Here is a 27,500-nt window from a genome sequence, read left to right as displayed (position 1 = left end):
GAGAACAATAGGAGTTAACACTTCTCTCTCTCGTCCGCCAGCATGCGAACTTGAAGACTATCAAGATCTCTAGTCATGTTTTCTCTCTGATGGGCAGTCTCAAACAGGAAGTGCAAGGATTTAGACAGGAAGGGGAAAGTAGAGCTGTTTCCTGTCCCACCAACCACTCCATATAAACACAGTCACTGCCTAATATTGATGAGGCACATTCTCTAGTGACGGTGACAACGTGTAATTACTGTGAACCTGAATAAGGTGATCGGTTACATCACATTTTTTAAGTTAAGAAATTAAAAGTTTAAGTTAAATTTCAATTTTGTACTTAAAACTTAAAATACTTAATACACACAACTTAAAATTATCATGTAATCTCAACTTAAATATTTGTAGTGGTGAAAACTTGGCTAGCTTTAACTAGCTAGTTCAGTAAATGCTACCTTGCTAATTGGTAACACAACGCTTTTGATAGCATTAGCATATAGAAATTGCTGAATGTGTAGAACAATATAAAACATGTAACATTTATCTGTCCACATAATCCACTCGTCCCCATGATGGAAACCCCTCAAACAACCCAACATCACAGAAACTCTTCTAAATTAGCATAGCAAAACATTAAACGCTACTAAATCTCCCACTTTACATTAATCTGGCACACACACAAAAAAAGCACTTAGCTTATTGTTAGCATTTACTCTCCCTTTCGAGTGTCATGGCAAAGCATGCTGGGAAATAGAAAAATTTGAACAAACCCGGTGAGAACGGCGAGCTTCAATGAATGGCTGAAACCGTAGCTCACACACACACACACACACACACACCTGAAAGTGCGCATGCGCAGAAAGCGAAGACTACCTAGCGACGAGCACGTACATATCACCAGAATGATTGACAACTAGGAGGACCAATAGTCTTGATGATTCACCCGGAAAAATAAAATCTTCCACTTTACCTTGGCACTTTAGTTAGTGTGATTAAAAGAGTTCATGAAACTCAAACCAATAAAACAACTCAGATTACTTAAAGGTAGGGTAGGTAAGAATTGTCTAAAGAACTTTTTTTCAAATTGGCTTAAACTGTCTTTATATACCAATACATAATTAAAATGTAAGTACTTTAAAAAAGAGAGTATAAAAATTGAGTGACTCTAGTGTATTTAATCTTCAAAAAATACAGCTCATTAATTCCATTCGGGACGAAACAAGTGATTGGCTTGCGCGACTGTCACTCTCCGTCGTCATGACTACCGCCGCTATTATTGGCTCCGCCCACGTGCGCGCAGTCGCGCACCCGTTTTTAGGTGGGAGTGAATGGAATTAATGAGCTGTGTTTATTAAAGATTACATACACTAGAGTCACTCAGTTTTTTATACTCTCTATTTCAGAGTACTTGCATTTTAATTATGTATTGGTATATAAAGACAGTTTAAACACATTTGAATAAAAGTTTTTTTTAGACAATTCTGACCTACCCTACCTTTAAAACGTCTCAGTTTTGTGAAGTCGAAAGAAAAAAAATTCTAAATTCTCATAAAAGTTCATTTGATTGATCTAATTTGGATAAACTTAAGGTTGAGCCGATGTAGTCGGACTATTTAACAATGTTTTTAATAACTATCTGGGCCGGCAGAACTAAATTACAATAGAAGCCTCTGGAGGAGTGAGACCGCTCTCAGATTTTAATCACTAATATCTTCATTTGTGTCGCGAAGATGAACGAAAGTCAGACAACATGAGGGAGAGTGATTACTGACAGAGTTTACATTTGTGTGTGACCGAAGCGTGTAAAGTCTCAGTGTACCAGGGGTGGTGTACCTTGTAGCAGAGTGTTGCCAGGTTGGAGGGCGACTCCTCTCGCACGGCTCGGATCTCAGCGGCCGGCACCAGAGCGAACACGTCCTGCACACTGGTGGCGCTGTCCGCCCAGAACTGGTCCCAGAACGCATCGTCTGTGGCCTCCACGGGCTGAGGAGGAGGAACACACCGCTTTAGCAACTCCACATGATATCAAATTCAAAATTGACCATATTTACTTTGTTTGCCTAAATTGATCGTTTTGTGGTGAACAATTCATCCATGCAAGTCAATCCACACACAAACATTTTTTGGCTTCGTAATCTTTAATCAAAATCTGAACATGCCCCTCCCCCCCTCTGCATTGAGGACCTTCCCATGGTTTGACGGTTTGGTGTCTGCTTAACATCCGTAGCCACGCCCCTCCAACTGACAGTAGACCGGCGGAATGAAACGCCTACTTTTCTACATCCAATCAGGTGCTAGTTGGAAAAAAAGCCACGCCCACTATTTTTTCCTCATTTAGTATTCCGCTTCTCTCGGAAATACGTCACAACACTGAGATAAAGTCGGTTGCAACTTCCGGTTCACGCGGACTTTAAAGGGGCGGTTGATTATGATTTCACTTTTCTAACTGTAGTTAGTGTGTAATGTTGCTGTTTGATCATAAACAACATCTGCAAAGTTACAATGCTCAAAGTTCAAAGCAAAGGGAGATATTTGCTTTTAAAGAAATAGTTTTTTAAGGACTACAACAAACGGCTGGTAGAGACTACACGACATTCCTCCCGGGTTAGTGACATCACCAACCCTAAAATTTACATAAACCCCGCCCCCTGAACACGAAAATCCTAATCAGTGACTAGAAGATAACTACACATAATCTACATGAATTCATCAACTAACCATTCAGAAAATGTTGTCTACATGTTGTCACTTCTTCTTGAGTCTCTCCATCATTGTCTCCAGTTTAAACATAAAAGTTTTGAGTGTGTGTGTGAGGTAATCGGAGCTGCTAACACACAAGCTCTTGAAGCTCCGCCCCCTGTGCCGGGAGCAGCAGCTAATTTGCATTTAAAGGGACAGACACAAAAACGGTGCGTTTTTGCTCACCCACAAAAAAAGTGACAATTTAAACATATATTATATATTTGGCTATATAACAATATCTGTGGTGTATTTTGAGCTAAAACTTCACACACTCTGGGGACAGCAGGCATTATACCCCACCCCTTTAACACACATGCAAATCTTTTCAGACTGAAGCAACAGCTGGGCTAAACTAACAGTGAGCTCAGAAACCACATCAATATTTGATTAACAGTTCAAAATAATGATGCAATCACTGGCAGAGAGCAAGGAACAGCTGATTATTATTACACATGGCCAGGTTAAAGTAAAGCTTCGACGCGTCAAGTAGAGACATCAGCAGTGTCTCGTGGTGTGACGTTCTCATCAACAACACTTTATAAGCTCATGCTAATTAAAAGAGTAAATTGAACATTAATTTGAACCGAACGTTTCATTTCTCAGCTTCCTTTATACAAAAGATAGGGTTGGAAATCGAATATTGAGGTCAGAAATTAACTTTTTGGCTAAGCCCCGCCCCCCTTAGTTACTGTTGCTACCTCCGTCAACTTCATCTGGGCTCTGGTTTGGTATCAACACGGCTTATGCTGTGACGGCTCTTCCTGCTGAACTTTGATCAAACTTTTATAAAGCAGCAAATAAAGTGTCCGATAGAAGTAGGCAGAAGTGTCTGCAGTGTGCGTTTGAAGACTATATTTAAGACAAACGGAGAAACGCAAGCAACAACAAGGCATCCAAATTGAGGCAAAAGCATAACGGTCAGTCAAAAAACATGAACCACCGCATATCCTAATGGAGACGGAGGCTGGGACTAACAATATCAGGAGCAACACAGTTCATGCAGAGCTGGTCTCTATTCACTTCTATAATCGTTATTACAAAGCAAACGGACTAACGTACGCGAGTATAAAGTTGTATTTATTAGCAGCGTCACTAGCGTATCAACAATTAGGGCAGAAAACCGAAATCATAACCTAAAACTGTCTAACTAGTGTAACTTCACAGTAAGGTTAAAAGCTAAATGTATCTTAGAGACAAAAGTGAGCTTGTTGATCTTGAGGGGTTTCGCTGACTGAGGACGTCCACACAGTTTAATCCAAAGACGACACTTGTCAGGATTTGACTTCGGTTTTGGGAAGGGGAAAAAATGGACACCCCCTCCAACCTCTCTGGGAAACACGTATCTGTGTTACAAATGCCCCCGGCACAACGTTTAACCATATTTATGATAAAACTACGAGGGTGATAGCACGCCGGTGTTAAAGTCAATGGAGCGCTGTGAAAAAGTGTCGGACCGCTGGGGAGCTCGTTCTCGGCTGCGCTGTGATTGGTCAATCTACATTCTAGGGCGTGGCTTAGCCAAAGGCGAATTGGATACTTGTTGTAAAAATGTAAATTTTGATTCCTCTTATAGATTCCTTTGTGAGCATTTCAATGTGATTTTAAATCATTCACGTGCTGTGTTCAGAGCTGTCTGTGTGTGTGTGTGTGTGTGTGTGTGTGTGTGTGTGTGTGTGTGTGTGTGTGTGTGTGTGTGTGTGTGTGTGTGTGTGTGTGTGTGTGTGTGTGTGTGTGTGTGTGGCGAGCAGGACGAGGTGGCGCGATTACTGATGATGAGCGACACCTGCGCGACGCACCGGTCTCGTATCTCTCAATCGTATCTATGAGTGTTTACTTGTTTTACTTGTGTAATGCTTGAAATGTAATTTACATTAGTTAGGCTAGTTGTATTTCTGTGGTATTTTTAAACCAAACGTTCCTTGAGTAAGTGTTCTTCTGTTACTTTAAATTATACGTTTATAATTAATTGTTAAAGCTACACTGTGTGATTTTTACCCCCATCTAGCGGTGAAAAGGTATATGACCATCCAGTGAATATTAGTTTCCGTTCCTCTCAATTCCGATTTCGTTTTAACTCCTACGGTGGCCAATGTAGTCCAAGATTAACATGGCTTCCAGTTCGACCTCGTCCATGAGTGTTCCTTCAAGTGATGAGGCTACTTTAGAAAACTATTATAATTTGCAGTAATTTAATTTGTCAGTTAACATATAGGTTATGACATCTATGTAAAATGAATAATAGTTTTATGTTTTCGTTATTTTTTTAGCATTTCATTGCTAACATCAGCTATCAGGTTCCCAGAAGAATGCAAGCTAATCTTAGTAAAGTAACTTTTATCAGTGCTATCGTTATTCTGTATATTGTACGACATCACTAGCGTAAGGCAACGTTTACATTGTAGGCTATATCATTTTCTCCGTGAGCAGAGATCAGCTGATGTGACGGAGGTGCGAGGGAGAGGGAGAGGGAGAGGGAGAGGTAGAGGGTAAGGAACAAATAAAAACAGGGCCGGTGCCAGTGAATTGCGGAGACGCGAAAGGCGAAGCTTGAATTAACGGGTATGTCCCTCTTTGGCTAATGTACTTTCAAGATGGAGGGGCAACATGGCGACCGACATTCGAACCCCTCACCCGTATGTATTTTCAATGGCATATTATACACTCACGAGAATACTTTATTACTTGAACGAAGTAAATATACATTAATGAGCACATATATTTTTGAAAGAACTAAGTGTTTTTAGCTAAGAATAAACTAAAAAAGTTACACAGTGTAGCTTTAAATGTTATATTATGTTATGTTATAAATGAAGATAATTTGACTTGAGCCTTTTTGTTCATGATATTCAGCTACAATAAGCCTAAAAGTTTTTTTTTTTTTTTTTTTACCTTATTGGAATCGAAATTAGGAATCAAAAAGAATAGGAATTGATAGGCACGCACGCACGCGCGCACACACACACACACACGCGCGCGCGGTTAACATTCAAACGATACCCGACCCTTTTTCAGCGCTGCGAAATATTTTTCCCATTGGGATTTGAAAACAGTCTTCATTAAAGAGTTTTAAGCCACACATCAAGCCAACCAGCTACAAAGTGAATCATAACATTACAAACTTTGATTTGAAGCAAAAAAGTATTTGAAAATCGGACAAAAGTAAAAAGGTACACAACTGTGAACTTTACGGCTTTCGTGAGGGAAAGAACTACCATCCCATGAAGCTTTGCCAACAGCATAATAATAAAAAACAATGGAGAAATTTTAGCCATACTCATTTATAAACATTATATTTCAATTTTATGTATATTGAGAATGTAGGAAGATCGACTCGATTGCGTAATTCGCAGTGATTTATGGAAGTGGGCGGAGCTAACGAGATCTTTTGGAGCTGGTTGCTTGTTTTTCGACTCTCTGATTGGTGGAATTTAGTGTGCGGCATCATGGGTAATGTAGTTTTTCACCACGAATTCTGCAGTTAAACCCGATTATTTTAAAACTAAGTTGAAATAATGCAGGCTTACGGCTTCAACAGAAGTAAATACTATTGCTTAACAAGCTCACAGTAGTTAAATGTTATATCATTATATCATTATATCAAGTTATATCATTTAAAATCATGAGAAAAGTTTGTCTTCCAGAACCCGACTGTTGCGACACTGCTTTATCATGCACTGGTCAGTTTTGATATTTTGGGCAATTTGGCTTTTCATAACATGTAGTTTCATATTTATAGAAAAAAAACCATCAAAATACAGTTTTAACTGTTTATCGTATTGCATTTGATCTGTTTGATTCTGTAGATTTCATTCTTAATTTCTATAAGAAAAAAATAAGAAAGTGAATTCTTAATTTCAAATTAAGTTTTCAGAAATCTTCACTCACTCACTAAACTTTACAGTTTTATTCCAATCAATATTTAGAGGGGTTGGTTCATATAGAATTTGAATATGTTCTTAATTTGCCTGATTTTAATTAACATTTTATTCCAAATCATAGTTTGTTTTTGTTTTTGTTTTCTGGCAGTTTACGAATTATTTCCAAAACGTCCCCTTGTAAAAACCTTTGGGACTGGTTTCATCGGACGTTCAGATTTCTGTTCTGGAAATATATGCAAATCAGTGCCTATGTAATTAGATAACGCCTCATTTGCATATTTAAACATAATTTCAGAAAACTTGTAATACAAAAAATGCTTGCGATCTTAATGTAATCAATCAACAAGGGAAGTATGTAGATACCTATTAGTTACTTTTTTTATCCTATTAAAATATCTTTGGATGATTGACAGTTAAAAACTTAAGACGTCACGACAGTATTGGGGCGGGGTCTAACATACGTCATCTATTTGTACCCAACATAAAACAAAACTTATATTTAAAAAAAAACAATCTAAACTAGATTAAATAAATCTTTAGCATTCATTTATTTAGCAAGGTTTATGCTTAAAACTGGAAAAAAATATAAACGACAAAAAAAACACAGTTATCATGCAATTTAGCGCAACGCAGATTTATCTTTGAAAAATGTATTTATAATATTATAATACAATTTTGCGATACAATTAAATATTTTACAAAGTTTAATATGAATGAGCGACAGAATGCAGATATTAATTGACATAAACGCATCATGACACCTGTCACAAGCACCATTATTCTGAGGGAAACACCAGTGCACCCCTACACATATAAATATATAAATGCTGCATTAAGGTTGTATATGTAAATAAATAATAATTTTCTGTGAGGTCTCGCGGTCCCATCTGGAAACAAACACGCACGCGCGCGCGCGCTCTCCTAATAATCGCCTCGAATAACAGCAGCAACGACACAAACCTGTGTTTTTGTGGTCAGCTGTATCACCGCCTTCCTGAAATTTAACTTCGAGTCCGTATTTCCCATTTTCTCCTGATATGTAGGTTTAATGATGAGGCGCAGCTCTAATCCCCGTCACCTCCTCCTCTCTCTGTGTGTGTGTGTGTGTGTGTCATCTGCGGAGGCGGCGGGGCTGCGCTAAACACACACACTTCCGGCACGAGCATTTCATATTCCTACTATGGGAAGGATTTTCTCATGAATATTCATTAGGGGGAGGTTTCGTAAGGCCATTAGGCGTAACTGATTGGTTAAACGGCAGGCCCTGGGTCAGCTGACTCTTGAATATTACCGTTAGTTTGGTTACGTAACTGGACGCCCCAGAAAGGTTACTAAGCAACGTCAGTCGGCTCTAATTGATATTCATAAGCCAGGCCTCTGCCTAAATGGCCATAGTAGGATTAATAAATTCCAAACGCACTAGGCAGTTGCTAGGAAAACACTGTTTAGCAAATTCCCCTTTGAATCTTTTACTTTTTCACAGGAAATTTTCCAAATACAGTATATAACGTATATAACGTAATCGAAGTAAAAACATTTTCGTGTGTATAAAAAAATATGTACAGAAAACATTTTTTTTTTTTAACTAGCCTTCCGATAAAGCAGATTTAAAAAAAAATTATCTGTTTATTCTCGTGGAAAAAGAACGCATGTTTACATTTGAGAGTTACAATGAAAACAGTGCATCCGCCGTTATAAATGTGATCACGTGATGTACTCGACCGCAATATATAGAAAATGTCCTTATATATCGTTATACGTTATAACTGCATGGATAAAATCATAAAATACAAATTTGTTCTTGCATAAATAAGCTCAAGTGCGCTCGCGCGTGCACATAGGACGTGATGTCATCACTCGATCAGCCAATCCCGCACCGCCCTCGTGTTCTACAGGCTTGAGTTTCGCGCATGCGCAGTGGCATGTAAATAACAGCATCCGCGGTGGTGTGTTTTTTTGTGTGTCGCACAGGCTCTTTAAATAGACGAATAGGCGGTTTATATTCCCAAAGAACCGTATTATATCGGCTACGTTCGTGAAAGTACGACTCCAAGAAGAATACAGCGTTGAATCAGTCGAATATCCGGCGAAGTTTTTACTGCTAAGTTAGTGAAGTGTCAGTTAGCACACCGCTATGATAGAGACTAGCCGGATGAGTTTGAGTCTGACACGTTTATGACGGCAGAGTTGATCAAATACGACCTTCGCTTGTTCTGTTGCGTGTGATTTAGTGATTTGAACGCCTTTGAGCCGAACATGTCGTGTGTGTGTGTGTGTTGAGCGGTGTGATGAAGCGTTGAGTGTTAGCATGACACAGCAGGCTGTTGACCAGAGCTGATCCGAGAGCTCAACTGAACACGCACAGATACGAGATCGGGACATCCACAGACATGCTGACAGAAAACAGGTGAGAAGACAATGCATTGTGCTTTAGTATAACATAAATAACACGACATGTGATAATAACGGTAATCCCAGAGGGGCAGATATATATATTTTTTATTCACACCAACTCAGAGAGAAGGGAATATGCTAGATTGTAGCATCCATATCAGAATTAAGAAACTTAATATGCAGTATACAAATCTAGAATAAACAGTCAAACCTAAAGTTAGGCTATTCAGATGCCAGATATAACTTTTGATATTTGTGCAGGACACTATAGTTCATTTATGTAAGTGAGGAGAGCAAAATAAAGTAAACTGTGAGATATTATACCCAAATATTCTTCAGTACCAGTGACATTTATACACATTTGGGAGCAAAAATGATTTAGCTGATCATGTTTTGCTGAAGTGTGTTTTCTTTAATTGCTAATGCTCTTTTTACACACACACTGAACACAATGAAGCATTGCTTGGTCACTGGTTGATCTAAACTGGTATTATCTAATTGTGTAGTTAAATTTAACAGCTGACAGATATTCAACATAATTCATCAGTGAGACAGACTAACAGAAGGACGGACAAAACCAGTCAAATATCCACTGGTTTCATAAACTATAGCGAATAAACTGATAAAAGTGTCTGAATAAATATACAAAAATGAATGTGAGATATACAAGTGTGTTTAATAAAACGGTCCGACTGCTACTGTGCTGTAGTGTGTATAGTCTGATGGTCTGTACTGGTGTCGTGCAGGAAACGCCAGCGCGCCGAAGGTGACGAGGAAGGCGCTCAGATGCCCGGGGCCAAGAGGCTGAGCTCGGCCCTCCAGAGCCCCGAGACGGGCCGGGAATCATGGGAGTCGGAGGTATGAAGCCACACCCACAGCACGGCATCAGGTTTACAGTAGATGGACGTGATATATGATATCCAAAATGAACAAATAAGCCGACTTCTCCACTTAGTTCTGCAGGATCGTTCACAGCAAGGCCGGGAACTATATAATCTTAACCAGAGAGGTCCTAAAAATTGCTGTAAATGTTCAAGAGTGCACACACCACTACAACTATAACAATAACAGAGGAACGAGAGAACTACTTATTCAATGATAAAAACACTGACAGCCAATCAGAATCCATAAAAAAGATCCAAAGATCTCAAGCATTTAAAGTGGCAGACGCTCAAAATAAACGCGCTGGTGTGGACGCTAATATAGTTATCGGCCTTAATTCAGTAATGAGGTCCTGCCGTATCCATCCTCTGCGAGTCACACTAGCAACTGCAGGGGTCTGTGAGTGGATGAAAAGCTAATAATGCAATATTAATATTTTAATGTGCAATATATAAAAAAAATAAAAAAAGTATACCATGGTCTGCATGAATACTCGATTCTCATCTGACCGTTTTAATGCAGAAGTAGTTCCAGTCAGTTTGATCACCGTTCTGTATTTATGTGCTGTCTTCATTGAAGCGCGCGCACACACACACACACACACATTCAGGAGCACTTGTTATAAACACTGTTTGTGTCTTTTAGTTAAATGCTATAATTCACTCATTGAAATGCATGTAATCTTACGCACTACTTTATCTCTGATTGGCGTAATGCTAGATCTCACGAAAACAACCCTCACTTTAACCCTGCCAGTCAAATATTGCACCGCAAACATCAACAACGGCTTCAAATTACTGTCATTGCTGGCAAATTATCATTAATATAAGCGAATATTGTCACAATTACGCAGTGCAAAGTGATCCGATAATGATCCAATCATGGACCGTTCGGCATTTTCCTATTTAGATCCAAACAGCGACGTGTGTGTGTGTGTATATGTGTGTGTGTGTGTGTGTATAGTAACACAGTTGAGAAAGGAAAGTGTGGCAATGGCATCGGGACATGAATCTCCAAACTTGAACTAAAGACTATATAATAACACAACACTCGTGTGGTTTTGAACGGGGAAAAGTGCAACGCTCAATAAGTCCCGCCTTCTCAATAAGAGCCAATCACAGATTTGTAAAGTCATCGCAAAAAAAATAGTTTTCTGTCATGATTTGAGCGTTTTAGAAACAAAATTTGAGACGGTTGGTGTCAGATTTCATTGGTGATTTCAAATATGAGATTTAATCGTAAGCTTGGCGAACATTTTCGGAGTTATGTGATGTTTCCCCGTTCATAGAGATATGAGCTGCACTTGCGTTTCTAAGATGGCCGCCGAGTGAAATGACTCGTCTTAAAAAAACTCCACTTTTTTTTGTAAATAGGCTCATTTTCATTCAGCAGATCTCTGGGTCTGGCGGTAGCACTTTTAGCATAGCTTAGCATAGATCATTGAATCTGATTAGCCCGTTAGCATCTCTCTCAAAAAAAATGACCAAAGAGTTTTGATATTTGTCCTATTTAAAACTTGACTCTTCTGTAGTTACATCGTGTACTAAGAATGACGGGAAATGAAAAGTTACGTTTTTCTAGGCCAATATGACTAGGAACTAATCTCTCATTCATGCGTAATAATCAACGAGCTGCTACCGTACCAGCTAAGCTATGCTAAAAGTGCTACCGCCAGACCCGGAGATCGGCTGAATGGATTCGAAACCGGTAAAACTGTTTAACTCTCGGAGCTGGAAAATGAGTTTTTTTTAACGAGACGTTTCTTCTTCTTCTTCACAGTCGTCCAGTAGCGAGAGCTGGATCAGCAGTCCGGATCAATCCGCCGCCGGCAGCAACAGCGGCCCGGACCTCGTCGGGCCCGTCAGTCCCATCAGTGCCTCCAAGCAGCCGGGACACATGGACCCGCTGTCCTACCAGCACATCAACCGAGTCCTGCGGGAGGCGCACTTCCACAGCTTACAGAGCCGCGGCCAGGCCAGGCACACATGACTTTCAGGAGCACACACTCCCACAGTGCTGTCAGGAGCACTGACTCCGGCACCAAGTCGCCGCCGAAATGTTAAACGCGTGACGCCTTGAGCGCCGGTGAGCGGAATCACAAACCCCTCTGATTGGCCACTGTGTTCACGAGCACGTCAGACTCGTCTCTGATTGGCTACAATGATCACGAACGCACGGGAGCGCTTGAAAGTGTTTTGAAAACACAATCCGCCGATAGTTTTCAACCGCTCGTGTGTGTGTTCGCCGTTGATGTATTTACACAATGTGTTTTTGAAGCGCTGATAATTGTAGCCAATCACAGACATGTGAGTATAACGGCCAATCAGAGGCGTTCACGATTGCGCTCAACAGTTTTAAAATGTCAGTATCGACTTGGTACTTTTGACAACTCTACAATCCCAGTAGCGACAGGGTAAAACCTCTTCATCTCCATCCTCATTCAAACCTCTCTCTCTCTATCTCTCTCGCTCTCTCTCTCGCTATCTCTATCGCTCGCTCTCTCTCTCTCTCTCTCTCTCGCTCTCTCTCTCTCTCTATCGCTCTCTCTCTCTCTCGCTCTCTCTATCGCTCTCTCTCGCTCTCTCTCTCGCTCTCTCTCTCTCTCTCTCTCTCTCTCTCTCTCTCTCTCTCTCTCTCGCTCTCTCTCTCTCTCTCTCTCTCTCTCTGTTATGTTGGGAAAACACACACGCCTGGTACTGTACGCTCTCTCTGACTAACTAGAGCACAAAAGTGTTCATTGTAAGCAATAACGGCTTGACTATGATGCAAACTTTTGTGACTTTCACACTGTGTTTTTTTTTCTTTTCTCAAAATAAAGGAACATTTTAGTGTGTGTGTGGGGGGGGATTTGCACTTGTTGATCAAAAACAATATTGATTGGGACCACTTCTAGCGCCTCAGCTGTGCAGGTGTCCCGCCGTGAACATGGCGGAGTGTGTTGGTTAGTGTGCAGTGCTGTGGCGGACGCGTGGCGGAGTGAAGCTGGTTGCTCGTCCCGGCCCAGGTTTTCTTGCGTGCTGTTCGGACTCGGATTGCATTTTAAAAGATTGTCGTTTATTTTTAACTATACCTTTTTGTATGGAAAGATGTACATTTACATTTTACATTCAGATCATCTACATTTCTAAATAAAGATGGATGTTCTTAAGCAAACGTGTGTTAAACTGTGTATTTTCACCATTAAATAATTAAAAATGTCCTGATAATTTACTCACCCCGTCATCCAAGATGTTCATGTCTTTCTTTTCTTCTTCAGTGGAAAAGAAATGAAGGTGTGTGAGAAACACACTCCAGGATGTTCTCCATATAGTGACTTCACTGGTCAAACGGGTCGAAGGTCCAAATGTGAGTCTCAGTGCAGCTTCAAAGTCTCGACACGATCCCAGCCGAGGAATAAGAGTCTCATCTAGACAAACCATCCGCCATTTTATAACAAAATAAACATTTATACACGTTTTAACCACAAATGCTGGTCTTGCACCATAGATAGATATATATATATATATATACACTAGATGTCGCCTTGGGGTTCTAAGCATGCGTCAAAACCGCCGCCATCTTGGAACAGGGGTCTTGTCACAGGAAGTAGCGAGGTAACTCTGCTATCTCCGCCTGTACTTCACCGGACTTTTGTGCTGCGTATGGATGTTCACATGAACAAAGATTTTTTGTACATTTTCTCTGGACTCAATGATAAATACACGTCTGACCGCTGGAACAAACCAAAAAAACTATATGATAGATCTGCATTGACGCTGATGCATTAAAGAGGAGAGGCTCCCCTGTTCCAAGATGGCGGCTCTATTGACGCATTCGTTCCAATGAACTGCCGTAGCCAAAGCGACATCTAGTGTATCTATGATCTTGCACTCGCTGTGATGCGACACACATTACGTTGAAAGGTCAAGCGTGACGTCGGCGGAAGAACAGACCGAGTGTTTACAAATTCAACGTGCAAAGATTAAGACAAACACCATTTACAAAACAAAAGAACAAATAAAAGTTAAAAACAACGATGTCGGACGATTTCGAAGTTGGAGGAGAATTTTTTTTTTTTTCGCCGTTCCCTACATTTCTGAACCGAAATGTGTGACCTTTTAATGTGTGTAAACCTGAATAAATTGGCTAAATTAAAAAAATGTAAGGCAATCAGTTGCCTCAAATGTTTTAAGTTATAAAATTCAAAGTTTTTAAGTAAGCAGAACTGGCAGACTTTTATTTTGTACTCATTTTAATTGTTCTTAACTTGAAATGATTGAGTACATTAATACATGTAACTTAAAATTTTCATGTAATCTCAATGTGAACACTATTATTAGTATAAACCTAGCTGGATTTAACAAGCTAATCTGCTAACATACTAAATTGTTAATATATTAGCAACAGCAATAGAATGCTATACAGAAGCACTTGCTGTAGAAGTGCAACAATATTATGGTATTATTTACTCTCAAATGAAGCGCATGCACCACTTGTCAACATGATGGTGACTATCCTACAACCAACATTAACAGAAACTCTTCTAAATTAGCATAACAAAACATTAATTACTACTTAATCTCCCACTTAACATTAATCTTACACAAAAGATTTTCTCCCTTTCGAGTGCCATCGGCAAAGCACGATGGGAAATAGACATCCCAGCCGTTTCAGTGAAACTTAAGTTTGTCTAAATTAAAAGAAATAATTTCATAAAACTCAAAACAATGAAAGGGTTCAGTTTACTTAAAATATATCAGTTCTGTGAACTTGAAAGAAAAAGAAAGTGCTAAATACTCATAAAAGTTAATTTGACTGAACTAATTAGTTTAATTTAAGTTTGTCCTACTCAAACCAAGACCGTTAGGGTTTACAGTGACATCGCAGAGCTATTTTTAAATATATAAAATGGCCGATGGTTTGGCTAGATTAGGGGGGAGTCTGCTTTTTCAGTGATGTGTAGTGTATAAAGCCTTTAAACCTTCCTATGAAAATACTTTAGAGTGATGTACCTTTGTCTTTGTGTGATTTCTAAATAGCTTCGAATCAAATGTTTATTTATGGAAGAAATGAATTGGGAAAAGTGTGGGTTCACTGTCGCGCTCTTTCACACGACGGCATTCAATAGACAGGAGGAGGGGGGGATCTGCCTTTTTCTGTCTGTGCAGTGAAAGATACGCCGTGCCAGAGCAGGCATTAATGAGAGATGACCTGTGCTTGGAGGAGTTGTGGGAAAAGGTCACTTTAATTAGAGCGCTGCGCGTCCTTGTCTTGTCGCGTTGGTCTGCATAACAGATTACAGATATTACTGCCCAGTGTTGCCAGATTGGAAATGTCCAAGTATCGTATCAGAAGCTCAAAATTATCGTATTTTGAAGAAAATGATCGTACACGCGGAAAACGTGCAGAATTCTCCAACGGGGGGGGGGGGGGGGGGGGGTCGCCTGGTTGGGTCCTTACCATAGACTGTAAAAAAATAGGTCCTTACATGCACTTCGTGAGGCACACACGCACACTAGCACACACACGCAAGGTCTCTCGCTCCCTTTCTCTGCTGTGCGCGCGCTACACATGCTTGCTCGATCTAGATTTCAGGAGATTTTTTAACTCATTTGCGGGCAATTCTGAAATTATCGTACATTATGGGATTTTTTTCATTATTGATCGTACATCGTACAGAGGTCAAAATTATCGTACAAATACGATAATTATCGTACATCTGGCAACACTGTTACTGCGCCTCCGGTAGCGGCTCCTCCCCGCCTCCGCGTCCTCATTACAGACCCGCTGGAGACACGGGCCTTCTTTCCGTCTCTGCAAGCGCATCATACACGTGTGTGCAGTTAAAAAAAAAAAAAAAAGCGGTTGGTTTATTACACATATTGGGTCATTTTTTAAATCGTTGGGTATTTTTCTAGTAATAATAACCCGGCTGTACCTATATGTATGTATACGATATGTACACTTGTGTATTTTTTATTTTACACTATTTGCATTAAATTCTGTTCTCCCCAATATTTCGTTGTGTAATTTAAATATATTTGTTAAGACATCTATTGTTTTATACAAATAAACAATCTGCATTTGAAAGTGTGTTTCATTTATTAAAATAATGTCGTAAATAAAAATAAATTGTTAACTGTTGGGTTACTTTTAACCCAACATGCTATTAACCCAATGCATTGGGTTAAAATAACCCACAGTTGGGAAGGTGCTATACCACCCCATAGTTGGGTTATTTTTAACCCAACATTATCAATTGAGTACAAAATTACCCTGGATCAGTTCAGTCTGAAGACTGAGAAACTCATTTGGGGAATATATATTTTCTGGACATTCACTAGATTTTCTCACTCAAAATGTTTGAAGATGTCTCTAGAAGACCCTCCTTCAGTGCAAGTGTATGGGATGTTTTTAAAGTCCACCCTGTGGTGAAAATCCCGTTTTTAATGTTGTTTATGTGTCTATTGGCGCTTTTCCACTGCATGGTACGGTACGGTTCGGTACGGCACGGCACGCTTTGGTGCTTTTCCACTGCATGGTACGGTACGGTTCGGTACGGCACGGCACGCTTTGGTGCTTTTCCACTGCATGGTACGGTACGGTTCGGTACGGCACGGCACGCTTTGGTGCTTTTCCACTGCATGGTACGGTACGGCTCGGTTCGGTACGGCTCACTTATGGCGCATTTCCACTGCATAGTACGGTACGGTACGGCTCGCTTCGGCTCGCTTTAAATGGTATACCACCTCTGTTGAGGTTCCAAGCGTACCGTACCGATACTAAATGTGACGTGAAAACACTGCAGATCACTGATTGGTCAGACAGAATCGTCACTTCAGCGCAGTGTTGCCAGATTGGGCGGGTTCCCGCCCAATTGGGCGGTTTTGAATTTGATTGTGCGGGTAAAAAAGGCTTTGGGCGGGTGGACAAAATTTGGGCTGGTTTGGGGTCAGTTCGGCGGTTTTCAAACATCTACATTTTAAAATCTAATTGGTTAAAAAACTAAACTAAAGTGTGCATGTAGTCCATAAAATCAGTCACCATGACATTACAACACACACGCCCATGCAGTGCAGAGTCAGCTGGCGTTGGTGTTGACGTCACCGACGAGCACGCACTTTTAGCCAATCAACGAGCGATCAGCAGGAAGACGTGATTTAGCGCGATAACTTGTAGCTGACTGTATTCAAGTGATCGCTAATGCTAAAGTGACATACAGTAAGTTGCATCTACAGTAAAGAGTGAGATAGTGAGCAACTCTAAAAACGTACACATGTTGATGACTCGATGGTGAATATAAAGATGAGAGCACAGTTGAATGACTTGAATTGAAATTGAATATGGGACGACTCCTTTCCATGGTCATATGCACATTGCACACTAGCCTAACCAGACATCTGCAACTTCTACACCGTCCAGACTGCATGCACTCTCTACTTGTCCCTGACAGCGGCTGAAAAAGGTTTGAATCAACGATTAATCAGTTTTGACTGCTAAATTCTGCGTTTTGTTCTGTGTACTTCCGAGGGTTAAAGTCATCGGTTAATTTCTTGATTGCCGTTTTGACAGTGTCAAATCCGTTTTGATCCGTTTTCCTGGGAATTTTTTTTATTTTTATTTTTTTTATCCGTTTTCCTGGGAATTTTTTATTTATTTATTTTTTTATCATCGTTATTTTGTTTTAAGGATATACTAATTGTGCTTCTCAATGACATGGCCATACAATTATATCACATTATTTTGGTAGTAAAATTTTGGGCGGTTTTTACTTGTAGTGGGCGGGTTTTGGTGAGCTTTTGGGCTGGAAATCACCGTCCCAATCTGGCAACACTGCTTCAGCGTCATTGTATTTGCGACATGAGACACTAAACCCACTAGATTTAAATAGCCAGACAACAGCCAACGCAGTAGCACCTGTTTTTAGAGTATTTACTTGACAAAAAAAAGTAAAAAACAAACAAACAAGAAATGGCTGAATCGTGGTCAGTGGACGAGGTTCAGACGTTCCTCTCGCTGGTTGCCGAGGAGCGGAAGTAGCACAGCTCTTAGCCGCACACGGCTACCACCGGACCTACAATAACGATCAGTCCCACCCACTTTGAAGCGGTACTAAACTGCAGTGGAAAAGCAACCGAGCTAAAGCGAACCGAACCGTGCCGTACCGAGTCAAGTCGTACCACGCAGTGGAAAAGCAAAGCGAGCCGAACCGTCCCGCTCTGAATCGAACCGTACCGAGCCGAACCGAGCCGTACCATGCAGTGGAAAAGCGCCATATGTGGTGTTTTTAATCTGCTTTAAGACAAACCATGTGTAAGTTCATAAGTCGACAGCATTGCTGAGTATTAAAACTGCTGTGAACCAAAGACAGTCTCAAAAACACGGTGTGAAATCGCTGGTGTTGTATTTCAAATTTATTAAATGTTTAATTTAGGTTGCAACAGTAAAAGTGGAGTACATTGAATTGAGCATGTTAAGGTTAGGTTCACATAGACACATTAAAGAAGCACAGAGGACAACAACAAAAAAAGACTGTCACATGTGAGCTGCACTTTAATGAATTCACAGCTTGTCTTTCACTGTAAGTGCACAGACTTTAGTCTCAACTTTAACGGTAAAATCAAGGGTTTTATCCCATACTCCCCTTCTAAAAGCATTATAATGGACACCAGATGGCAGCAAACTCTTAAAATACCATGTGCACGTGACATTTTGCATTGCAGTCGTCATTTCAAGTCAAAACAGTTGGTTACACTTTAATGACTATTTTAGACATTTTAGTATATTAAGTAATTTTGCAACTACATGTCAATTACCCCTCATTAGAGCATTATTAGATTGTCTGATTAATATCTGCTAACTCTTTATTGTGATGCTGCTCAACACATGACAATAACTTTATAATTACACGTCAACTTATTCTACTGACCCTAATAGTTAAGTCAGCTTTATTTATACAGCGCTTTTTACACTACAGAGTGTTTCAAAGCACACTGTAAAAAATTATCCAGTGGCTTAGTAAATTTCACAAAAATAAAGAGCTAAATTAACTTAATAAAATCTTTTGAAATCATTTAAGTGATTTTTTGAGTGGATCAGGTTAAAAAAAATAATTAAAAATCCAACAGGTAATTTCTCTAAAATGTACATATATTATTTAAGTTTATTTAATGAAAATAAATAAGTATTTAACAAACTAATTATATTTGTAATATACTCTTAATATTTCTGGTGAATTCTAATAGAAATATTTGATAATTATTTACTTGTTCTGATCTGTTTTAGAAACTAAAATTATTAAGTATTTCCTACCAATTTTCCTAAATAAAGTTCTATCTTAATAAACGACAGTTTAAATAAATTGAGTAAATTTCGCGCCTTAAGTGATCACGTGTGCAACTCCGCAGAAAACAAAGGCAATCTGCTTTCCTCAAGCAACGACTAGCCACACTCCTCGCAACTCTGCTCTGGTAGCGAACGTAAGTCGGTTAACTTTATTAAAAAGTTAATAGTTATTAAGCATTTCCTAACAATTGTCTTTTACGTCATCTTGAAAAGTTTAACAAGTTTCCCGGCTTAATCGAAGCCACCTGAAGGACGGCTTTCCTCAGCAACGACAAGGCCCGCACTCCTCGCATTTCCAGGTATGTAATTTAGCCAGCTATGTTTGTAATACTTAATTCAGAAGTTAGTTATTTAGGATTTCCTAACAATTGTTTTTGTATTTTGCATCATCTTAAAAAGTTGAACAAGTTTCGCCGCTTAAGCAAGAGGCACCTTTCACTGAAGGACTGCTTTCCTCAGCAACGACGTGAACAGCATTCCTCGAATATCCTGTAAGTAGTCAGCTTATAACTATGTATATTTGCAATACTTTATTCAAAAGTTGATTAAACGTTGACCGTGTGTACGTGTACACAACAGTGTAGTTTTCTAAGTGTGTGTGTGCTCGCGTCGAGAGTTTGTGTGCGCGCGCGCGTCTCGTATGAATGTGTGCGCCGCACGTCTCGTGTGTAGAGTTTGCGTGTATGTGCGTGAGCGACTTTAGGTGTGTCGTTGTTGTGTATTTCATATTTATTTGTTTTAGCATTCAGCAGTATACATACAAGTGTTTCATATATGTGTGAGTGAATGAAGTTTGATTTAAGCCTTAGACGGCACCTCATACATTTTAATACAATTTTCATTCAGATTCATTGTTAAACTGTGTCTGCTGGCGCACCCCTATCCAAAAAGCACAACCAGTTTGATTAATAATGTTACCCTGAGTGAGAAGTGTTACCAGAATTTGTTTTAATTAAGTTTTGTGTTTAATGTATTTTTGTTGATGTTGAAATGGATTTTAAAACATATGGTATCGAAAAAAGTATCGTTAGGAACCGGTATCGAAACTGAGGTATCGAAATTGGCACCGGATCGAAAGATTTTGAACAATACCCAGCCCTAGATATGGACAACATAAGGTAGTCTTACAACTTGCATCTGCACAAAAAACCTTAACGTTCGTTAACTTGACCGTGCTTGTCGGATGTGGAACTCTTGTTGTGGATGCGCTCCTCTTTTAACAGCGCTCTGAAAAACTAAAGAGAATTTACAATGTTCTATTACAATCATGTTCTCCTCATAATGCATATGACAGAATGGCGCTGCACTTAACTTTATTTCGCTTTTCTGAAAGGCATGCAGTCTAACCCCTAACTGCGGAACAATTGTCAATAGGTTTCCATTAAAGTCAATGTGTGTATTTTCACTGACTGCAGAATTTTGAGATTTTACCTGTCATATGGTCCGACAGGATGTTTGCTTCTTCAGGTGCTATTTGTTTTATTTGTCACTTTCTTGTAACATTCAGGTTTGAATGTTAGCTCTAACCAGTTATCTTTACAATTTGCCTTTAGGATTCAGATGATCTACCCGTCTTTGTACAAGCAGAGTTGGCAGAGGAGGTCATAAAAATCGACATCCTTCGGGACAATGGGGCAGTCAGCGATGTAGGAGTTGTGATTGAGGGCATCACTGTTGCAGAATTTTGCAATCTATTGAATATTAAGTTGGATGAAAATGTTTCATAAGGTTTAGTCATTTCTCTTATACTTCACATTTTTGAATTTTACATGCAATCTAATTGAATATTAAATTGGATGAAATGTTTCATAAGGTTTAGTCATTTCTCTTATACTTCACATTTTTGAATTTTACATGCAATCTAATTGAATATTAAATTGGATGAAATTTTTCATAAGGTTTAGTCATTTCTCTTATACTTCACATTTTTGAATTTTACATGCAATCTAATTGAATATTAAATTGGATGAAATTTTTCATAAGGTTTAGTCATTTCTCTTATGGCTATTTACATTTTTGAATTTTGCAATCTATTGAATATTTAGATGGATGAAATGTTTCATAGGTTGATTTTTAGACTGTCTAATGTTTAATTGACAAATAAATGTTCAATTAAAAATGTGTTGCTTGCTTTATTTGGTTTTATTATATTCATTGTAAAGTACTAAGTAAAGGGTAAATAGTGTAAACAAGTGAATGCAACATTTTGATAATTTATAGTCCAATATTAAGTTAAATTCACTTTTACATTTAGTAAATATAGCACATTTGTTTGGTTAAATTTCATCTAATATTTCAATTATATCTACTCAATTTTTTTAGTTTATTTGACATAGAAATACAGTTGTGGTGTTTTATAATTTTGATTATATCTAATTAATTTTATTTATCATATAAAGTAATTCAGTTATTCAGATTTACTAAATTTTTTAACTGACATTTACTCAATTTATACAGTATATTTCAAAGATTTCACAGCTTAAAAATTTACTCAATTTTTTTGAGTGTAAAAATGTTTCACCAATAAAATTGAGTAAATAATAGTTAAACTTTTTACAGTGCAGCTTTACAGAGATAACAGGAAAATAATGCAACAAAGTTTGCGTCTAGAAGAAAATAGCGTCACAGTCCAGCTTAAAGGAGAACTCCGGTCAATTTTAACATTGAGCTCAATTTTTAGTAAATTTGGAGTGCTGTCAATACAGAGAACAACGACAAAAATCGGTGTTGCCTACACCGTGTTATCCTCTTTTTAAAATTTGCACCCTATTGACTTGAATGGGGTCTAATTTTAAACCTGCTTTTATTTCTCATATCATCCTTGATGTGTCATTACATGTGCCCACACTGCCCAGCCATGTTGAGTGATTCCTTCAGAGTGAACACGAGTGAATCTGACTGCAGTAGATGTGAAAGATATTAATAAAAATGATGTTATTTCAGCCAGCGCACATACCTGTATTTAGTTCCTGTTTTCGGTCGAAGTCCAAAGTAGTCGATTGTCGAGTTCAGGCGCGTGATCATTTGTAACTAAACCTATGCGCGTCAAGGATGATAAGAGAAATAAAAGCAGGTTTAAAATTTGCCCTATTGAAGTCAACAGGGTGCACATTTTAAAAAGAGGATAACACAGTGTAGGCAACACCGATTTTTGTCGTTGTTCTCTGTATTGACAGCACTCCAAATTTACTAAAAATTGAGCTCAATGTTAAAATTGACCGGAGTTCTCCTTTAAGTAAGCTCAGCGATGGTTCATTTCGGTTGTAGAAAAGTTATTAATTTAGTTCATTTATATATATATAGCCGCTCTGGATAAAACCGTGATGTCATCGTCCACACATGAGATTTACTCAATTTTTTTGGTGAAACATTTTTACACTCAAAAAAATTGAGTAATTTTTAAAACTGTGAAATCAATTAAATATAGGCCTACTGCATGAATTGAGTAAGTGCAAGTAAAAAAATAAGTAAATCTGAGTGACTGCATCTGGTACATGATAAAATTGAGTAGAAATAATTTAACATTTAAAAACGAATATTTATGAGTACCGGTAATAATTTATTTCCAAGAATTATCAATTCTTGTGACAATAGAGTGTGAATATAATGGTTTAATAAACAAAAAAATGAGGAAAAATAGTGGGCGTGGCTTTTTTTCCAACTAGCACCTGATTGGATCTAGAAAAGTAGGTGTTTCATAGAGAGCCTAAGTCCCTCCCCTTCCGGTGCACCACCATGGGACCTTAATTAGGAAAAATACTGTATGGTAGTCAATGGCGAGAGACAACAAATATTTTGATCTCGTTTGAATTGTGCCCTGAATTACACATATGAAGTTTGTCAATTTAAAAGATACATTTTAAAGTCAAGAAAGTCGCAGTTTGATGTAAAACTCTTAAGGTGTAAGACTGTGAAAATACATAACACAAAGACTACAAACCCAAAAGGCGTGTGACATGTGACGTCATACCTTTTCTCTCAATGAATGAAGCTAACTTTACTGACCATTCGGTGGGGTGACCAATCTAAGATGACCGGGAGAAAGTCTTTGTTTCATCTCATCCCCATTTGCATTTTCATGGTGGCATGGAGAATTTGTGCAGTCTTTACACAAAAAGTATGGTAAAAATATTTATGATGCAATTTATCATTACATGTTGTACACCATTGATTATAAAATCAAAAGAGGATTATTTTGATACCATTTTTTATTTGAAGAAAGCAGTCCCATCAGGCACAGGATATAGACTTAAAACTAACCAGATTTACTTTATTTAATTTCCGTTTTAATTAAATCATTGTTTTGTATTTTAAAGTCACCATGATGGTGGTTAGCGTTTGATTTAGCTGTGCTCTTGACCCTTGATTACATTATATAACATATGTGTTGCTGCTATGACTGTGTGTTTATAAAGCATAATGGCTGTAGTTAAAGAAGCCATGTGATCAGGTGAAATTGGCTGTTAAATGATGATGTTGATATAATCATGTAATTGCCTGAATCCCTTGTCTTTTTAAGTGTCAAATGCTTTGATTATACAGGACTTGTGGTTTAAATTTTGTTTTATTCAAATTAGAATTTATTTAATTCTACAGCATATTTAGCAATGTTGTTTATCAAATAATATACTTGCTTTTTAAAAAACTATTTAGTGCACAAAAACTTTTAATCTATGGCATTACTTACACGCACACAGACATCAAGAAACAGAGTATGAATCTCAACAATGGTGAAAATCAAACAAAATATCCTGATAATCAGATCAACTCTGAGCATAAAACAAGCTACAAAAAAATCCAGCTGCATAATTTATTAATGCCGCAATGCATGCTGGGAGATATGGGTGAGTTTTGATTGGTGGTACCCAGCATGCACTGCAGCATGAAGCATTGTTGAGAGTCATACACTGATTTTTGATGGCTAAGTAATAATGTAGAGGAAAAAGTGTAATGTACTACACATTTGGAGTTGACATTTTGCATGTTATGGTTTGTTTTATATGTTTTTATTTTTTAACTTATTTCACTATGTATTTTATAGTAAATTAGCAGTGTTGTGTTATATTTTGCTTTGTACAGCACTTTGGGCTACTTCGGTCGTTGTAAAGTGCTTTATAAATAAAGTTTGCTTGCTTGCTTGCTACTAAATGTTTTAAAGATGTTCCTTTATATTATTTGATCAACAATATTGCACTCATGCTGTAAAATTAGATGGCTTCTATGGTAAAAACAAAACAAAAACAAGCCCCATAAAATTTTAAATTAGACACTAATTGAGTGATTCAGGTAATTACAAGTTGATGATTTCATCATTATCAATAAACATCCTACAAAACCTGATTTTATTTCCTCTAAGCTTTTATGCCACAACAAATGTGCTGTATAAACACAGTTTTGGCAGCCCAAGTAAATTTAATAATTGAAAGTCAAGGATCAAGAGTCCAACTAAAGCAAACGCTAACCACCATCATGGTGACTTTAAAATACAACTATTGATTTCATTAAAACGGGAATGAAATAAAGTAAATCTGGTTAGTAATAAGCTGGTAATGCTGTTTGAGTTGTTGACTCCTCCTCTGCTGAGATCTTCAGAGATGTAATGTGCTGCCATGCTACATCATCACATTAAGATGATACATCATCTTTTGGATCTCAACATTTGAAGTTATTATAACATAACTAAAGAATCATAACTAGGCTAAAAAAAACATAGGGACATGCATAAAACACAGGAGAAATACTATAAACATTTGGGAAAGTTTGTGGGTAAGAATGGAGAAAGTGTCCTTGTGTATTGGAAGTTTGTCTCTATAGTCTGACCAAAAAAATAAAAAAATTATATATATACAAAAAATGTCTACCCTGGCCTTTTGGACTGGAAGTAGCAATAATAATATGTCTGAAAAATTAGCTCTTTTCATATACATTTTACTTGGTCTAAAAAAGATAAATCTCTTGAAATCTCTTGAGCTAAGTATTTAAAAAATCCAAATTATATGAAATATGAGAGAGAAAGAGAGAATATATAATATATCAGTAATATATCAGAATATATCACCAGCAACACCCCCAAAATTATAATGCTTCTCAGGATTGTCTATGACAAATACCACAAATCTGCACAGCAAAATAGTTGGGCAGTTTTACTGTTTATTTTATTTTTTTGTGAGTTTGTGGTTTTTGTAATAGTTTTTACTAAAACATGTAAATTGTTACAAGAACGGCAGAAACAAAGATGATCAGATGATATAGTTTTCAATTGCAAAAAGTAGAGTAATGCACTTCTCTCATCACTGTCCAAAAGTGGTTATTGGATATTATATTCACGAACGATACTCTCTACAGATTGGACGATCTGAATTTAGAATTTTTAAAACACTTTATAGGGATTTTTTTTCTTTTAAGACACAGATGTCAAGAATCAGCATATGAATCTCAACAATGGTGACATGTTTCATGCCGCAATGCATCCTGGGAGCCGTGAGTTTTATACTATTGTGGCTCCCAGCATGCATTGCCGCATGAAACATGCCACCATTGTTGAGATTCATATTCTGATTCTTGATGTCTGTGTCTAAAAAAATTAAAATAATCCCATAATGCATTCTTTAAAATCTAAATTCAGATTGTCCGATCTGTGGCAAGGAAGTATGGTTAGTGAATATAATCTATTGACATCAAATAACCACTGTTAGACAGTGATGAGATAAACGCATTACTCTCCTTTTTGTTGTTGAAAACTATATCACCTGATCATCTTTGTTTCTGGCATTCTTTGCAACAAATTACGTGTTTTGGTAAAAACTGTTACAAAAACCACAAACTCTCAATAAATTCTATGAGTCAAACTGCCCAACTAAAGGAAACACTGGTCTCCAGAATGGTAATCAAAAATGTCAATAAATCCTCAACATCTACACCTCTGTTAATTCTCACTAAAACCTTCTGTAGACGTCTGACAGAAATAAAGTCAGTCTGGTCAGTAATAAGTGAGGTTGGTAATGCTGTTTGTGGAGTTATTTAATCCTCCTCTGCTGAGATCTTGCTGTGGCTGGAAGTCAGTTGTAGTTCTTGAGTTTCTCTTTCCTTCAGTGATTCTGCTTGTTGACAGCAGGTGTTCATCATTAATGCCCAATCATCACTTAATTAATCACTTAAGTATCTCATTAACTTTAAATCTGATTCAGAGTTAATTTAACTCTCTGTAGAGAGGGACCAAATGTTATCTGAGCAGAGTTCATTTAACTCTGGGGATTTTGCTGCGTGCCATTACGATTTCCATGATGCTCTGATCCTTCGTATCAAGGGTTTCTCTTTTGTAGCAGTGATTGTTTTTCTGCCATGCTCTTGCCACTGGAGTCCTAACAGACATACAGACATAAACATGTTATTTAATTTATTATTATGAGTTATTAAATATTAATATTTGGTGAGTACATCTACAAATTAATGACCAGATTTGGTACACTTTACTCAGAGCTAGCTACACAACTTTACACCATCACATTTGAAATCAAGGCATTCCCAGAGTTCACTTCAGCATGTAGGCACCCTTAGCAAATTAGCTACCAAAATCCTGGTACTGGCCCTATAGTATGCTTTTGTCTTACTTCAAATCGCTTTTGTTCATGTCCATCTATAGGTGAATATTCTGCTGTCTGGACTTCGGCTGATGTTCAGCCTTCCCTAATATGCACATGTAACTTATCTGCACCTCCCCCTGGTTCCCTATCCCTGCTAGTTCAAAGCCCAGGCCCCATAACAAGGCTGCACTGTTAACCCTTACTGTAGAAAAAGCCCAAATTATTACAATATCATACCATTTTCCATTAAAACAGTAATATACAGGAATATACCTACAGGAATATACTGTGAATTAACAGCGCTCAAAGTCGACACTCACGCCGGTTTCACACTGCATGCGCTAGAAGAGCGTCAGCAGCGCATGAGCAGTGCGTACAGAGAGCGGAAGCAGGACACAGGCATTTTGCTTCCACACTGGCAGCGTTTGACACGCGAAACTGAACCGCGGCGTGTGTAGCTACAGACAGAGTAACCTACTCTATAATGGGTAATTTAATAAATTTGTTGTTTCTTGGAGAAAGGTTTTCTTCATTTAAACTTGTCAAAAAAAACTTAAAAACTTACCATCTGCACCAAGAGCCACTGCAGCTTCCTCCCATGCCTTTTCCTTTGCCTGCGAGTCTTTATAAAGTAGCCTATGTTTCTTGGATCATAAATAATTGAACGTTTTTCAACCTCCACAATGAGACGAGTGTCGTCCATAGTTATATTTTC

At 38.2% G+C, this 27,500-nt stretch overlaps 3 protein-coding genes and 1 long non-coding RNA gene across 5 annotated transcripts in view; 2 read left to right on the top strand and 2 right to left on the bottom strand.

Moving 5' to 3' along the window:
- The window catches only part of hid1a (HID1 domain containing a), a 45,532-nt gene extending 37,775 nt beyond the window's left edge, over positions 1-7,757 (bottom strand). Inside the window, exons 1-2 of the mRNA XM_079622658.1 lie at positions 7,563-7,757; positions 1,816-1,965 (exon numbers count right to left, since the gene is read on the bottom strand). Of these exons, the coding sequence (XP_079478784.1) occupies positions 1,816-1,965; positions 7,563-7,628 (216 nt within the window). The 5' untranslated portion in view covers positions 7,629-7,757. The remainder of the gene's footprint in view (positions 1-1,815; positions 1,966-7,562) is intronic.
- A 678-nt stretch (positions 7,758-8,435) lies between these two features.
- On the top strand, positions 8,436-13,031 carry LOC306996574 (uncharacterized protein). Its single transcript, XM_079609238.1, has 3 exons — positions 8,436-9,009; positions 9,743-9,854; positions 11,658-13,031. The coding sequence occupies exons 1-3, from the start codon at positions 8,993-8,995 to the stop codon at positions 11,865-11,867; spliced, it is 339 nt and encodes a 112-aa protein (XP_079465364.1). The 5' UTR covers positions 8,436-8,992; the 3' UTR covers positions 11,868-13,031.
- A 6,166-nt stretch (positions 13,032-19,197) lies between these two features.
- LOC307001483 lies at positions 19,198-21,315 on the top strand. Its single transcript, XR_013798246.1, has 4 exons — positions 19,198-19,336; positions 19,416-19,501; positions 19,602-19,693; positions 20,756-21,315. It is a non-coding gene; the product is annotated as an uncharacterized lncRNA (long non-coding RNA).
- A 2,084-nt stretch (positions 21,316-23,399) lies between these two features.
- The window catches only part of LOC307003845 (H-2 class I histocompatibility antigen, Q10 alpha chain-like), a 38,540-nt gene continuing 34,439 nt past the window's right edge, over positions 23,400-27,500 (bottom strand). Inside the window, exon 12 of one of the 2 annotated variants that reach the window (XM_079622690.1) lies at positions 23,400-26,563. In XM_079622690.1, the coding sequence (XP_079478816.1) occupies positions 26,472-26,563 (92 nt within the window). In that variant the 3' untranslated portion in view covers positions 23,400-26,471. The remainder of the gene's footprint in view (positions 26,564-27,500) is intronic. The other variant, XM_079622691.1, reaches the window with a different exon arrangement.

This window comes from Phoxinus phoxinus, assembly GCF_949152265.1.
Source record: "Phoxinus phoxinus genome assembly, chromosome: 1".
NCBI lineage: Eukaryota > Metazoa > Chordata > Actinopteri > Cypriniformes > Leuciscidae > Phoxinus > Phoxinus phoxinus.
Note: the sequence above shows the minus strand (reverse complement) of the source record. Positions and strands in the feature narration are given on the sequence as shown.

Bases quoted from the DNA above. Each gene is read 5' to 3' on its own strand.
- LOC306996574 (XM_079609238.1), top strand. The intron at 9,855-11,657 runs GTATGAAGCCAC...TCTTCTTCACAG, and splicing joins GGGAATCATGGGAGTCGGAG to TCGTCCAGTAGCGAGAGCTG.